The 15360-nt window shown below is 44.3% G+C and overlaps 1 protein-coding gene across 2 annotated transcripts; it reads right to left on the bottom strand.

The window, feature by feature from the left end:
* Positions 1-203: 203 nt before the first annotated feature.
* On the bottom strand, positions 204-14803 carry NUPR2 (nuclear protein 2, transcriptional regulator). 2 transcript variants are annotated; one of them, XM_063444596.1, is made up of 2 exons: positions 14468-14803; positions 204-814 (listed from the first exon to the last, which is right to left on the bottom strand). In XM_063444596.1, exon 1 carries the CDS (start codon positions 14718-14720, stop codon positions 14493-14495), a length of 228 nt encoding a protein of 75 aa, XP_063300666.1. In that variant the 5' UTR covers positions 14721-14803; the 3' UTR covers positions 204-814; positions 14468-14492. The 2 variants fall into 2 exon arrangements, with proteins under 2 accessions (XP_063300666.1, XP_063300665.1); XM_063444595.1 differs by having other exon boundaries at positions 14462-14802.
* Between the last annotated feature and the right edge of the window lie 557 nt (positions 14804-15360).

Here is a 15360-nt window from a genome sequence, read left to right as displayed (position 1 = left end):
GTGCTTAACCCGGCCATTCCGGCCATACCGGTATTGCACCCTTTACTTTCAGTGACCTGTTAGCGTGTTAGGTTCCCGAATCGTGACAGATATAATCAGAGCGAGTCATATCAAGCTCCCTCCAATGTGAGTGGGTTTACACACAATATTTGCACAGAGTTTTAGGTGTATACACAGTATTATATATGTGTCTTTTGTTTCCCCCCCATGTTGTAGATGGAGACACATATCCTATACATAGAGGTAATTACTACATATTTAAGTGATCCACTATCATGTTTTCTTTGGGAATGCTACTTATTTTTATCACCAGATCTTCTTCATTTCAAGCACTATCTACAGTAACCTAGCATGACATTTTGAGTGGACTGCAATAAGCAATTTTCAGATACACTTCCCATAGCCTTTTCAAATGTTAGAATACCATCATGTAATAATACTTTTACACAGACTAAAATACAGACAAAAATTTAAAATTGTATTTACTCTATTTAAGCTTAAACAACAGTTAAAAATAATATAAAATCAGATACAACTTTATTGTTGCATGGAGCTTTGAATACGGTCCATACATACTGGATATTAATTCCAATTAAAGACCTTCAGCTCATAATTATCACGTGAAAACGGAGATCATGTAAATCTTCCAGTTACGAGTACTTCAGAGTCTTGTGTGTCCTGTCCAATGCAGCAACTGGACAGGAGAAAAGGACATGTAGCTCAGCCATCTTCCATATGGCACAGAGTGTTTAACAAACAAGAGTATGTAAAACACCAGAGAATAGTCAATAAGAACGTGCAAATTTCAGTATTCCTGGAAAAAAAAAAAAGAGAGACAAAAAAGTAAGTTCGTGTACTATAGAGTATTAAATATCTTCAAGCTATGATGGCAAGGATTTACGGTAATGTGTCTCGCTTAGTACACAAAAGGGGGTAGTTAAGAAAAGTTCTATAAGTAAATAAAGCACCACATTAAACCAATAAAATTGTGTTTTTTTCCCCACTAGAACCAGTTTTAAAAATGTGCTTGTTACCATGCCCATGCTAAATAAATATCACTGACCTAATGTCTACGCCATGGGTCGTCAACCTGGTCCCTACCGCCCACTAGTGGGCGTTTCAGGATTCCAGGTGGGCGGTAGGGATTTTCAATTTTTTTTTTTATAAATTGGGCAGGCGGGCGGGCGCGAGGCGGCGGTACCGCTGTGACTGGGTACCGCCATCACCACTTGCGGCCCCGGCGGCAAACCGCCGGGGCCACATATGGAGGGGTCCATCGGGTGGCCCATGCTGTCAGGGCCACCCGATGGATGTGGATTGTGAGGGGGCCCGGTCAGCGCTGGGCGCTTTAACAGCGCGACCGGGCCCCCTGTGATGACATCAAATCTGCTGGGAGGAAGTGATTCCCCGGTCACTCCTCCCAGCATACAGAGAGCCGCGCGGGAGGAAGGAGGAGGAGGGAGTCAGAGTGGGAACTCTGACTCCCATGCACCTGAGCCACCACTGGACCCCAGGGAAAGTCACCCTCCTGCACCTTAAAGGTAGGAAACAGGAGGGTGACTTAAATATAATGTGTGTTTGTTTGTGTATGTGTCTTTGTATGTATGTCTTGTGTGTGTCTGTATGTAAGTGTCTTGTGTGTGTATGTCTGTATACATGTGTCTTGTCTTTGTATGTAGGTCTTGTGTGTGTCTTATGTGTGTGTGTGTGTATGTCTGTATATATGTGTGTCTTGTCTTTGTATGTATGTCTTGTGTGTGTCTTATGTATGTGTCTTGTGTGTATGTCTGTATACATGTGTCTTGTGTTTGTATGTATGTCTTGTGTGTATGTCTGTATACATGTGTCTTGTGTTTGTATGTATGTCTTGTGTGTGTGTCTGTATGTGTGTATATATGTGTGTCTTGTCTTTGTATGTATGTCCTGTGTGTGTCTTATGTATGTGTCTTGTGTGTGTGTATGTCTGTATACATGTGTCTTGTCTTTGTATGTATGTCTTGTTTGTGTCTGTGTGTATGTCTGTATATATGTGTGTCTTGTCTTTGCATGTATGTTGTGTGTGTGTGTCTTTGTATGCATGTCTTGTGTGTGTGTTTGTATGTATGTTTTGTGTGTGTGTGTGTGTGTGTGTCTTTGTATGTATGTCTTGTGTGTGTGTGTGTCTTTGTATGTATGTCTTGTGTGTGTGTGTGTCTTTGTATGTATGTCTTGTGTGTGTGTGTGTCTTTGTATGTATGTCTTGTGTGTGTGTGTGTCTTTGTATGTATGTCTTGTGTGTGTGTGTGTCTTTGTATGTATGTCTTGTGTGTGTGTGTGTGTGTCTTTGTATGTATGTCTTGTGTGTGTCTTTGTATGTATGTCTTGTGTGTGTGTGTCTTTGTATGTATGTCTTGTGTGTGTGTGTCTTTGTATGTATGTCTTGTGTGTGTGTGTCTTTGTATGTATGTATTATGTGTGTGTGTCTTTGTATGTATGTCTTTGTCTGTCTGTATATATGTGTGTATGTATGTGTCGTGTGTGTGTCTGTCTGTATATATGTGTGTATGTATGTGTGTCTGTTTCTTGTGTCTGTCTGTATGTGTATGTGTCTTTGTATGTATGTCTTTGTGTGTGTGTGTGTGTGTGTGCCTGTATGTCTGTATGTGTGTCTGTATGTCTGTATGTATGTGTGCCAGTCTGTTATAGTGGGATACCTAGCTCAGCCTTCCTACTGGGCATTGCTATAAGGAAGGTTAAAAAAAGGGGGGAAAAAGGTGGGGAGGGGAATTGAGGAGGGAGAAGAGGGGAGCTGACGCACAGATGAGAAATCATATTATGCGCAAACAGAGAAGTCGTCTGAATATCACCGAAAGAGGAGACCTTCGTTTGTTCCTTACAACCTCAAGGATCTCATTAATCACTAGTAAAGGTAATTTCAATTTACTTTATTGTTTTCTCATTAAACTTTTTATAAAGTTAAAAACATTATAAACATGCATTAATTGCAAATAAAAAGATAAATGTACGTACATTTATTTTTTTAAAAACACCCTCCTTTCGAAAAAAATATTCCGCACTTGCGCGAAAACTGGTGGGCGGTAAGGACATTTTTTCAACCAAAAAGATGCATTAGTGGGCGGTAGTTAGAAAAAGGTTGACTACCACTGGTCTACGCTATTCATGGTTAGGAATTCAAAGTGATTTTTACACAAAAATACCCAAACTGGGAGCATATGTGACTAGGAAAAAAATTTTCTAGTTCAGCTATTTTTGTCTTAAATTGGAAATTCACACTAATTCCTGACAATTTTCAGTTTATTAAAAAAAACCAAGAAAAAAAAACCCTGCAAATTTCCATTTTATTTTGAAGTTCCTATGCTGGAAGGAATACAGATGCAACAAGTTTATACCAGGGCTGTGACGTCTGATTTGTGGAATAAGAAGCATTTTTTTTTTATTTAACTAAAAAGTACAAAAGTAAGTATATTCTTGTGTATATCCCACAACATTAGATATGCTATACAGGTTTAGGCATATATTTGCTGGAAAAGTCGAATCTCCAAAAAATGCAACATTTAGGAATAGGCTAAGCCTGCAGGACTCATATAGGCTTACGATTTTGGCCTTGGCTAGGCAAAAGATGCAAACAAACAGTTTCATATGAAATTATAAATGTTGGGGGGCGGAGCCAAGCAGCCAAGCTGAGCGGTCGCACAGGAGAAGAGCTCCGCGCAAAACCGCTCAAATCCAGCCAGAATTGGGGCAAAAGCCTACAAAACGACGCTTAACTGACACCGAATAGGTAGCCCTAGACTGCGGGATTTAAACCATAGTCTCCTGACCGCGACCGGCGGCTCCTATCCGGGGATTGACCTGAGGCCTACCTGAGGCCTACTCAGCCACAGCAGGGGAGGCGGCCGATCCCTACGCTGACTGCAACCCACTAATCTGGAGGTCTCCCCGGGACACTCTCTCCCTCCCCCCCCCCTGCCGGTGAGGGATATCCCGGTAACCGAAGCCTGCAACAAAGAGCAAAGCGACAACAGTGCCTGTCCCACACTGCCGACACAGCACTGACTGCCATGGATGTCACCGCGTGTAACCCGCTGCCGCCCCTTGAAGAAAGGCTGGATCGCCTATTTGCCGCCTTTTGGGCAAAAATATATCACCGGGGGAGCACCAACGGGGAGACTACACCAGCAGTGACCCAAAGAGAGGATGTACTGAGACCTGAGGCTCCCGACCGGAACTCTGGTGAAGCTAAGAGGGCGGGAAGGTGGAAGCGGACGACCCGACGCAAACATTTCAACCACAGACCTAGACCAGCGGTGAGTCGTCCTGCCCCCCAGCAGAGCCTACCCCTTCGCAGCCCTGTAACCCTCGAGAAGGACAACACTCCCCGGACGGGGAAAACATACAAGAGACTCAAAGCGGAACCCCACCGACCGCCCACTGCGCCCCTGAGAGCTCATGCCCAAGAGACCGAACCGCCACACAAAACGACGCCCGAAACGGATCCCAGTCAGGCGCTTTCTCCGGCCATTACACTCCCTTGCAAGCAGGGAATTGGCTGAAACCGCTCCACCAGCGATGCACTGACCCTCAACCACGAGGCACAGGCAGGTCGGAGGACTGGCACATAAGTTTCACAAATCTACATGTTGGGACTCTCACTTATCATTTATCACTTATCTGTTATATGCTCATTTGTTTCACAGTCGAGCTCAGCACTAACCACTATTAGCCTGATGCACTTGCCTAACGCTTTTCTCGTTTCTTGACTCTTGTGTTACCTTAAACTGTTAGCTTACTATGTACTCATGTGTCACTAGATATCTGTCTATCATAACTTAGTTTGTTACCAACCGGATCTTATGGTCCATAGCTTGTATTCTCACCTAAAGTTTAGCAACAAAAATATAAAAATGAGACATTGCACTTCTGGAAATGTAATCTAATTTTGCGAATTGATGTATCAACCTTATACTGTAAATCACTCAAACGTTTCCTCCAATTTCTCTTCTGTACCCCATATTATATGCCTCTAATAAAAGAAAGATTGACAAAAAAAAAAAAAAAGAAATTATAAATGTTATTTTACTTACTGTATCTGGTTATGGGATAGGTTATTTTATTGTATAATAAGATGGTCAGAGTTTAAACAAAACATAAACAAACATTTGCCAATACAGGGCGTCATATGGCACCTATGTGTATGCCAGTCTGTTGCGTTAACATGAAATTATATGAAACTGCAAGCTGTAATGTTATCTACTAGTTCTTCAGGCATATGAAACAATAAGCAGACTAGAAGAGACAACTTATTATAGCCACCATTAATTAACCCCTTAAGGACACATGACGTGTGGCATGTCGTGATTCCCTTTTATTCCAGAAGTTTGGTCCTTAAGGGGTTAAATCTCTCTTATATGCATGCAAAGCTCGAAACACATGTGTGTAACCGAGGAAGCAATGAAAAAGTACTGAGGACATAGCGATGTGCAATAAACAATTACTATATTATAGCTTGTTAGAACTAGTGACCCTTTAGTTGTCCTTTGCGTTGCTTCAGTTATCAGCTGCCAGGGCACACTAAATGCAAGCACACCACAGCAAACTTGTTTCCCTGGATGCCCTCATAGCTACCCTCATAGTCACAGACTCAAACTGGAGTCAGCACAGTAGGCCATTTGATTGTGCTAAATCTCCTGCCCAGGTCTCTTCCCAGATTAAGTCTGTGATTTACACTGGTAACCAGCCTACCTGAAATGTGACATATTCGCAAAGGCTGTGTATGTCACAAAAACAGAACAGAAATAACTTTTTTTTTTGTTGCAATTCACTTTTTATGTGCAAGAGATAACAAGCATACTTGTAATGCCACAACTGCAGTTCCAGGCTATTTGAGTACAAGCATAGTTAAACAGTTACGTGGCATTTAAAGAAAAAGCACAATTTTATAGAGTTTATAATGCAAGCTGAGTATAAGCTAAGTACCGTATATACTCGAGTATAAGCCGAGTTTTTCAGCCCATTTTTTGGGCTGAAAAACCCCAACTCGGCTTATACTCGAGTCAAGGTCTGTATTATGGCAATTTGCATTGCCATAATACAGACCGGGGGAGAGGGGGGCTGGCAGAGCTGTACTTACCTGTTCTGCAGCTCCTGTCAGCTCTCTCCTCCTCCGCGCCGTCCATTCAGCACCTCGGTCAGCTCCCAGTGTAAATCTCGCGAGAGCCGCGGCTCTCGCGAGACTTACAGTGTGAGCTGATAGAAGGAGCTGCACGGACGGCGCAGAGGAGGAGAGAGCTGACAGGAGCTGCAGGAGAGGTAAGTACAGCTCTGCCAGCCCCCCTCTCCCCCCCACTGAACTGCCACTGGACCACCAGGGAAGGAGAGCCCCCCTCCCTGCCATATATCAAGCAGGGAGGGGGGACGAAAAAAAAATAAAATAAGAAATAATAATAAAAAAAAAATAATAATAATAAAAAAAAATAATAAAAAAAAAGGGGGTATAAGGACCACTGTGGGAGGGGGGGGGGTATAAGGACCACTGTGGGAGGGGGGGGGGGTATAAGGACCACTATGGGAGGGAGGGGGTGGGATAAGGACCACTATGGGAGGGAGGGGGGGTATAAGGACCGCTATGGGAGGGAGGGGGGGGGGGGATAAGGACCACTATTGGAGGGAGGGGGTGGGATAAGGACCGCTATGGGAGGGAGGGGGGGGTATAAGGACCGCTATGGGAGGGAGGGGGGGGATAAGGACCACTATGGGAGGGAGGGGGGGATAAGGACCACTATGGGAGGGAGGGGGGGGATAAGGACCACTATGGGAGGGAGGGGGGGGATAAGGACCACTATGGGAGGGAGGGGGGGGGATAAGGACCACTATGGGAGGGAAGGGGGGGATAAGGACCACTATGGGAGGGAAGGGGGGATAAGGACCACTATGGAAGGGAGGGGGGGATAAGGACCACTATGGGAGGGAGGGGGGGAGAAAAGGAACACTATGGGAGGGAGGGGGGGATAAGGACCACTATGGGAGGAAGGGAGGGGGGGATAAGGACCACTATGGGAGGGAGGGGGATAAGGACCACTATGGGAGGGAGGGGGATAAGGACCACTATGGGAGGGAGGGGGATAAGGACCACTATGGGAGGGAGGGGGGGGATAAGGACCACTAGGGGAGGGAGGGGGGGATAAGGACCACTAGGGGAGGGAGGGGGGGATAAGGACCACTAGGGGAGGGAGGGGGGGATAAGGACCACTAGGGGAGGGGAGGGGGAAGTAAGGACCACTAGGGGAGGGGAGGGGGAAGTAAGGACCACTAGGGGAGGGGTGAGTCAGGACCACTGGGGGAGGGGGGTGAAGGAACACGGGGGTGAGGAGGTAAGGACCACTGAGGGAGGAGGAGGGGAGGTCAGGACATATGGGGGGGGCAAATATCCTTGCACCGGCCCTGCACACACTGCATTCATACACTGCATTCATACACACACTGCACTCATACACACACACTGCATTCATACACACACACTGCATTCATACACACACACGCTGCACTCATACACACACACGCTGCACTCATACACACACACGCTGCACTCATACAGACACGCTGCACTCATACAGACACGCTGCACTCATACAGACACGCTGCACTCATACAGACACGCTGCACTCATACAGACACGCTGCACTCATACGCACACACGCTGCACTCATACGCACACACGCTGCACTCATACGCACACACTGCACTCATACGCACACACTGCATTCATTATACACACACTGTAAATAAATATTCAATTAATATATTTTTTTTAGGATCTAATTTTATTTAGAAATTTACCAGTAGCTGCTGCATTTCCCACCCTAGTCTTATACTCGAGTCAATAAGTTTTCCCAGTTTTTTGGGGAAAAATTAGGGGCCTCGGCTTATATTCGGGTCGGCTTATACTCGAGTATATACGGTAAGTATGTCTAATGTGGTGGGTCATGTTAAGGACCGCAAGCTTGAGACATTAAACATATGTTGCTTCTTGGATATGTAAGAGTTGGCTTTACAAGGAGGTCAGGTTCGCTTAATTATACAAGAATAAACAATGAGAACATATTGAACAGAAACTAAGTATAAGTATTCAGTCTAGCTATACTATACTGTTCACTAAGTGCTGCTGCTGGATTGTGGAAGATTGACAGGGTGAAACTGGGGATTAAGCGCGATTTGCAGAAAATGGATTAGATGAAGGGCTCTATGCACATGTGTACAGGCTTGTGAACGATGCCATTGTATGCTGAAAGAATAAAGCCACTAAACCATGTAAAGATCGGGTGTACATTTCTGACCTCTATGTTGGTTGCCAGAGGGAGGACACATAGAATGCAAATTAAAATTAAAACTGGGGTCATGTTAAGATCAAGACCGGAGTAATAAAATGAAAAGTAAGTGATTAGCCTGGATGTATGCTCTGGCCGGGTGAAAACAGTTCTCTCAACCGACGCCCGTGATGATCAGGCTGGGTGCAGGCCTGTGCAGCAGGGTCTGTTCATCTCCCGTGTCGCCGTGCCATAACAGCCTCGGGTGTTGCCAGGACCCAGTTCCTCACGTCCACGAGCCACCTTTGCTGTCCTTGGAGGAAGGTTTCGGAGTCTCGGGCGATGGTTTCGCAGCCTGGAGCGTGGACTGCGGGTGGTGCTGTGGACCCTCTGGGTCTTCCGCTCAGGAGGGAGGCATCGGGCCGGAGCTCTTTCCAGAGGTTGTGCCATGGGTGCAGGCATTGTAGGTGGCTTTTGCCGATTCTCCCATTCGCTCCAATACTGCTGGCACATAGTGTTGAATCTCTGCTGGAAGTCTGCTTCCCAGTCGCAGAGTTGCAGGCAGGTTTGTGTAGTATTGCCATCGGCTGTTTTGGGGGACCGCGTGTAGGCTGCTTTCACTGGTGTCGCTCAGGAGCGTTCTAGAGGTAAGTACCCGCTTGTTGAGGGGGGGGGGGGAGGGGAGGGAGGGGAGTACGAGGCTCAGACTATCCACAAGGGTAAAAGCCTGTGTCACCCCGGACGTGGAGATCGGCCGCTTCTCCCGGGCAGCACCAGGCCGCTTTAGGTCTTTAGGTTGTAGGCCGCAGCTGCTGCTTGTAACAATGGTGGGTTTATAGTCCACTGCTAGGTCACTCCAGTGATGCGGGATAAGGTTAGTCTTATGCAGATTGTCTGTGTTGGGGTATTGTCCCCCTTTGAAAACACTTTTAAGTTGAATTTTGTCAGGAGCTCAATCTTCCTGCGACCTTTCAGGATGGCGTCCAAGCCCCGCACCCCCAGAAATAACTTTTTATTAATACATTTAAAAGTAAATTGGCTACCACAATGTACAGTGGAACAGAGTGCTGTCCTATTGAACTATACTGCCATTATTTTTGTAGCTGGGTACAATTTTGATGGTGTGATACAAGTCAACTGGCCGGGTTATTCACTAAAGTGAGAACTGCTGGAAAAAAAAGGAAATTAAAAAGGAAACTTTGGTACCAGGAAAACAAACACGTTTTTCTGTCGCTATAGCTTCACCCTCTGTCAAGGCCAAGCCCCCCTTGTGGAGCAGAAGGGGTTAATGTCCCTCTGTGTTGGCTCGGCTCTGCCCACGCTCTTCCTCCACCGAAGTCAGCCGGCGGGGGAGACCTAATGCGCATGTGTGACAATGGCCAGGCTCGCATTAGAATTTCCCCATAGGAAAGCATTATTTAATGCTTTCCTGTGGGGATTCCAGTAACAGTGGAAGTCCTCATGCAGAGCGTGAGGACGTCCAGAGTCGTTTAGGGGACTAAGTCACCTATCCACACGGAAGACAGAAACTAAAGGAGGAGTTAACCCTAGCAGGTAATTATTGTAGTTTATAAAAACTGCAATTATTACCACTCTAGGGTTAAGGGTGATGGGAGTTTGCACCCAGATCACTTCAATGAGCTGAAGTAGTCTGGGTGCCTATAGTGTCCCTTTAAAAACGTAGGCCAAGTTAGCGGAATTAGAAACCTCTCCAAATCAATTCTCTTTTCAGTTAGGCTTAAAGGATCACTATAGTGCCAGGAAAACAAACTTGTTTTCCTGACACTATATACTCCTTAGGACCCCTCTCTCAGGGTGTCAAGTTGCAACATTGGACACTGCAGAGGTATTTGAATGTCCTCAGTTAACTCTGGATTTTTTCCCCATTCTGGTCGGAGGCGGTAGGCATCAACCGGGCTCCGTTATAGGCTTTCTGTACGTCTCTGTGTGGGCTTAAATCAGCGTTTCTCCCGGAGCTAGTCTAAGATGCGCCTTTGCGCGATGGCTGCTAGCTCCGCCCCCCCTTATCTTATGTTTTAAAGAAAAATACATCAGAAATAAAGAATAGAAGAACAGATTCTGAGAAAAGAGGAAGCAATAGGAAAACGGTAAGTTCGGCTTGACAGTGCCGCTTTAAGGATATTGGCAAAAATACAACAATCCAGAAAACAAATCCCGAGGACAGAGGATCTAAATGCCACAACCCTTAATCAGTAGAGTGTCAGGGTGTGCCTCCTCCTCCCGGTAGAATGAGCCTCAGGTGTAAAACTGCATGTGTCACTTTGTTGAAAATTGGTTTAGACATTGCTCCTGAAAGTTTCTCGTTTCACACTCAATTATTTGGCACCGGCATCAACTTCAGTATGTGATCATGTATTCATAATCTGTATTCACAAAAATATTCATAGACTTCTATATGGCATTTCTCTGAGAAATATCACATAGTACCTGGTTCTGTCCTTAAAGCGACACTATAGTCGGCAGAACAACTACAGCTTAATGTAGCTGTTCTGGTGAGTATAATAGCTCCCTTCAAGCATTTTCATGTAAACACTGCCTTTTCAGTCCCTACTTTGTCTTAAGTTTTAAAGACAACTAGAGCAGATGGGAATGAATGACAGATCCTGACAGAGGAAGAGAAGAGGAAGCTATTAGGGAAAGGTAAGTTCGGCATGACAGTGTTGCTTTAATAGTGCATAGGAAAATAGGGCGCATAAATCAAAGCAAAGAAAATGAAAGGAAAACAAAACAAAAAAAACCCTTAAGGAGAACTGTCCAATCCAATTAAGTTATCAAAACCATTTTTACTATATCAATCATTTTATCAAGTTTTGGATTTTTAAAAAATTTATTATATATGTTAAAAATACATCCATAACTTTGGTGAAAGGATACTTCATCAGTAAACTTGCACCATGGGTCAGACGGAGTTTGAAAACAGACAGTCTTTCTGATCTTCCCTGCTTCTGTAGAGACTCTAGATATAGAAGCAGGGAACGCCATAGAGACTAATTGTCAGTTTTCAAAAACTGTCTGACTAAGGATAAATGCAGATCTCATTTCAACATATACTTCATTAACACATCTATTTCCATTCAAAAACTTATGAAAGGATTGTTATATTGAAAAATAGATTTTAGGTGACAGTTGGCCTTTAACTCATCCATCACAGGTCTAACTTATGGAACTTGTTCTTGAAAGGTCTCAATGCATATGCACACTTGCATTGGGTTTTCCTCTGATGGTCCATTCATCCACTTAAAGGACCACTATAGTGACAGGAAAACAAACTCGTTTTCCTGGCACTATGTAGTCCTTAGGTCCTCCCCACCCTCATGGCCCGCCTCCCGCTGGGCTGAAGGGGTTAAAACCCCTCCCTAGGCGCTGGTGACCTCTCCTCCCCCTCCGATGTTAGCTGCCGAATGTGCATGCGCATCCAGAGCCGCGCACACATTAAAAAACACCCAAAGGAAAGCATTACTGAATGCTTTCCTATGGACGTCAGCGTCTTCTCACTGCGATTTTCACAGTGAGAATCGCGGAAGCGGCCTCTAGTGGCTGTCAGTGAGACAGCCACTAGAGGCTGGATTAACCCTAGTGTAAACATAGCAGTTTCTCTGAAACTGCTTTGTTTTTAGCTGCAGTGTTAAAACTAGAGGGGACCTGGCACCCAGACCACTTCATTGAGCTGAAGTGGTCTGGGTGCCTATAGTGGTCCTTTAACAAGCGGGGTCAGAGTAAAGGATAAATCAGTAGTGTCTCACAGGGTTATTCACTAAAGTGTAACTATTCAGGAATTGCAAGTGATTTTCACATTTTATAGCATAATACCCACATTGGAAAAATAGTCCATTATGTTTTCAGTTTGGATTTTTTGGTTGTCTAACATTTTGTCCCACTAATACACATTTTAGCCTGCTAAATTACCATCTCAGTCAAATAAAAACTAAAGTTGGCAGATAACATGTTGCTTCTTACACGTTACCACACCCAAGTCTGTGAAAATTATGAAAAAGCCTAGTCTACGAAGCATTGTTCCCAAAATCTCACACAGAATCTTTTAAATAAATCCATTATTGTTTTCTGGCTACTTTGAACATAAGCCTTTAATTACTCATATGATCAAAGAATTATGGCGTTTTAAAATAAATCCACAATATCACTGTGTGACTTTAGACTGCCAGGGAGTTTGAAGTTCTTGGGAAATATATTTACATGAACTCCATCTTCAGCACTGGCAAACTCTGCTTCAACTCCACCTTAAGCTATTGGAAGATGAAGCTGCATGTACTTGCTCTATTTTTGTACTCTTGTGCATGAAACATCTATTGCACAGTGAGCAAGAACATGCTGAGTAGAGAAAGGAATCATTAAATATCAGTGGGTGCCGGTGATTGTCTGAGTGCCTGCCCACCCCTTGCAAGTAACAGTATATTAGTCACCAGTACCCAACGCTTTTCAATGATTCCCTTCTTGCTCACAATGGTGTCCAAGCAGAAGAAGCAAAAAAGAGCACGGGCAGGCAAACACAGCTTAACCACTCAAAGAAACATTCCAAACACAAAGCAATTTTGCATTCTTTACTGTATCCTGTTTGTTTCTCTTTACAAAAAGTGGTTGTTTAACTCAGTGGAGCAGAGGCAGGCAATTGCCCAGAGCATGTGCCTTGTAAAGACTATTCAATTAACAATAGTACAGCTCACAAAAAGTCTGATTGGCCATCCATAGAAAGTCTGTGCTTGTGAAAAGGGGAAAAATGCAGTACCTGCAGATACAAATTACGTGTGTGTGAGTGTTAGTATTCTTTTTTTTTTTTTTAAAAAAAGGAGTGTTCCCTTTAAAATAAAACTTGATTTTAATAAGCCCAGGGACTCCATCGCTCAAAAGAATTTAACAGAAGAGGTGTTTTGAGGGAAGAAAATTGTTTTTAATACAGTTTAAATACATGGCTTTTATTAGATGGCTGGGTCAAAGTATTATATGGGCAGTGACACTACTCAAAGATTTAAAGGAGCACTTTTTCCCAAAAATGGGTGCATAGGCAAGTCCAGTTATTAGGATTTCATCTACAGTTTCCCAAATTTCTTACACATGGCTCAGCTATTACTAGGCAGGAACATTGCCACATCAGTACCAGGTTCATACGAAAATAGAATGTATCCTGTATATGACACCATGGCAATATGCCATAATAACATGTTGAATACATACTGAAATAAAATCTTACACAAAGCTGAGTGTCTTTTTTGGCAGCAAGATGTGCATGCCCGTGTGTGTCATATGTGTCGTTTATGCATCTATGACGGAGGTTTCTACTAAAATCTTAATGTGAAATATTTGATCTATGTATTTGTTACTAATTTGGTTATAACAATACACTGACGAAAACTGCAACTAACGTACTCATATGTTTTATATTTATGTTGCTTTAGTGAATTTCTACACAACCCACAAAATATACCCTCTATCACACAAACACATTACACGTTTTTCCTCCCCTGTGTGTTTTGCTGTGAGTTTAAAATTTTAGATTTAACTGGTCAGAATTTCTAAGGTATGTGATGTCACTATGGAACATATCCAGAATGTCATAATGCCCATGGTCATAAGCAGGAGAATTCTTCTTGGGTTTTTTTTTTTTTTTTTTAAATCAATGGAACTGCTGCAGGTGACCCAGGTAGGGTCCTCTCTTTTGATTTCATATAAATTAAGTAAATCACTGCTTGTATATCTCATTTAAATAGGGGGGGAGGGGGGGACGGGACTTTAACTGTATCTACAGAGTGCAGTTTAACCGCTTCATGTAAAGAGTTTAAAGATGCATTGACTTACAGAGTTAAAGAGACAGTTTAGGCACCAAAAAACATAATGTAAATTAAGTTGTCATGGTGCCAGGAAGCCCCCAGGCCAGACGCACTCTTTCATGGAGGGCTTAAACCTTTCTCGAGCGGTTGCCCCCGGCACTGTCCTTAACTGCCCCCAGGCGGCATCCAGAGTGAACCTGGGGTCCTCCTGGCACCATAACAACTTTATTTAGATGAAGTTATCATGGTGCCCGGAGTGTTCCTTTATAGTTAAGCCTAAAAGGCTACTTTGGGCCCATTGGCAGAGCTGGTTAGCCCCCTGTGTCTGCTGGCAGGAGGCTCACACGGGAGGACAGGTACCTGGAGGAGGCGGTGAGGCCGGCTGTCAGTGAGACGAGCTCCTGCTCCTCCGCTTGATCTCGCTGTTGTGCAGCTTCTCCTCGATCTTCCTCTCGTGCCCGGCCGGGACATGGCGGTTCCCGTTCAGCTCGATCTCTCTCTTGGTTCTCCCCTTGCCCCCGGCCCCGCAGCCGTACTCCTGCAGGTTGTAATATTCATATCGGTCGTAGTGGTCGCGCTCGAAGTCCGCCAGGCTCTCCAGGTCGGTCGACATGATCCGCAGTTGGGGCTTGGTCTCTCGATCTGTCCTGACAGCTGGCTTCTGTTTTCAAAAACAACGAGCACGTGACAGCAACGGCGCTCTGTCATTGGACGGCTGGGACACGCGTGGGACGTGGACCGAGTTTGCGTGTCAAGCCTCGCTTTAGTGTGGGGGGCTCTGTAGTTATAACTGTGTCATAATCCACATTATTGTAGGAAAAATATACACAGCATTGTGACCGTAATGTGACTAAGGGGTGACAAACTGCCCAGCCTAGTGACCGAGACCTCTGCTTTATTTTGTGTTCATATTACTCTGTGAAATATAATATTAACCCCTTAAGGACTGAGCCAAATGTACAAGTTGTGATCAAAACAAAACCTGGCATTTGCGCTATATGTCTGTCCAACCGTAATTCACCTCTTTCATATTAAATGCACCCCTCCTTATTATATATCATTTTATTCAGGGGAAACAGGGCTTTCATTTAACATCAAATATTAAGCTATGAAACATAATTTAATATGAATAAAATATTTAAAAATGCGAGAAAATTAAAATAAAAGTGTTTCGGGGGGCCGGGCCGGGCCGCCGAAAAGAGCGGTCGCAGGGAAGATCAGCTCCCGCAATCAAAGACCCTATGAGCCTGTCA

Source organism: Pelobates fuscus, chromosome 1 (assembly GCF_036172605.1).
Source record: "Pelobates fuscus isolate aPelFus1 chromosome 1, aPelFus1.pri, whole genome shotgun sequence".
NCBI classification, from domain to species: domain Eukaryota; kingdom Metazoa; phylum Chordata; class Amphibia; order Anura; family Pelobatidae; genus Pelobates; species Pelobates fuscus.
Note: the sequence above shows the minus strand (reverse complement) of the source record. Positions and strands in the feature narration are given on the sequence as shown.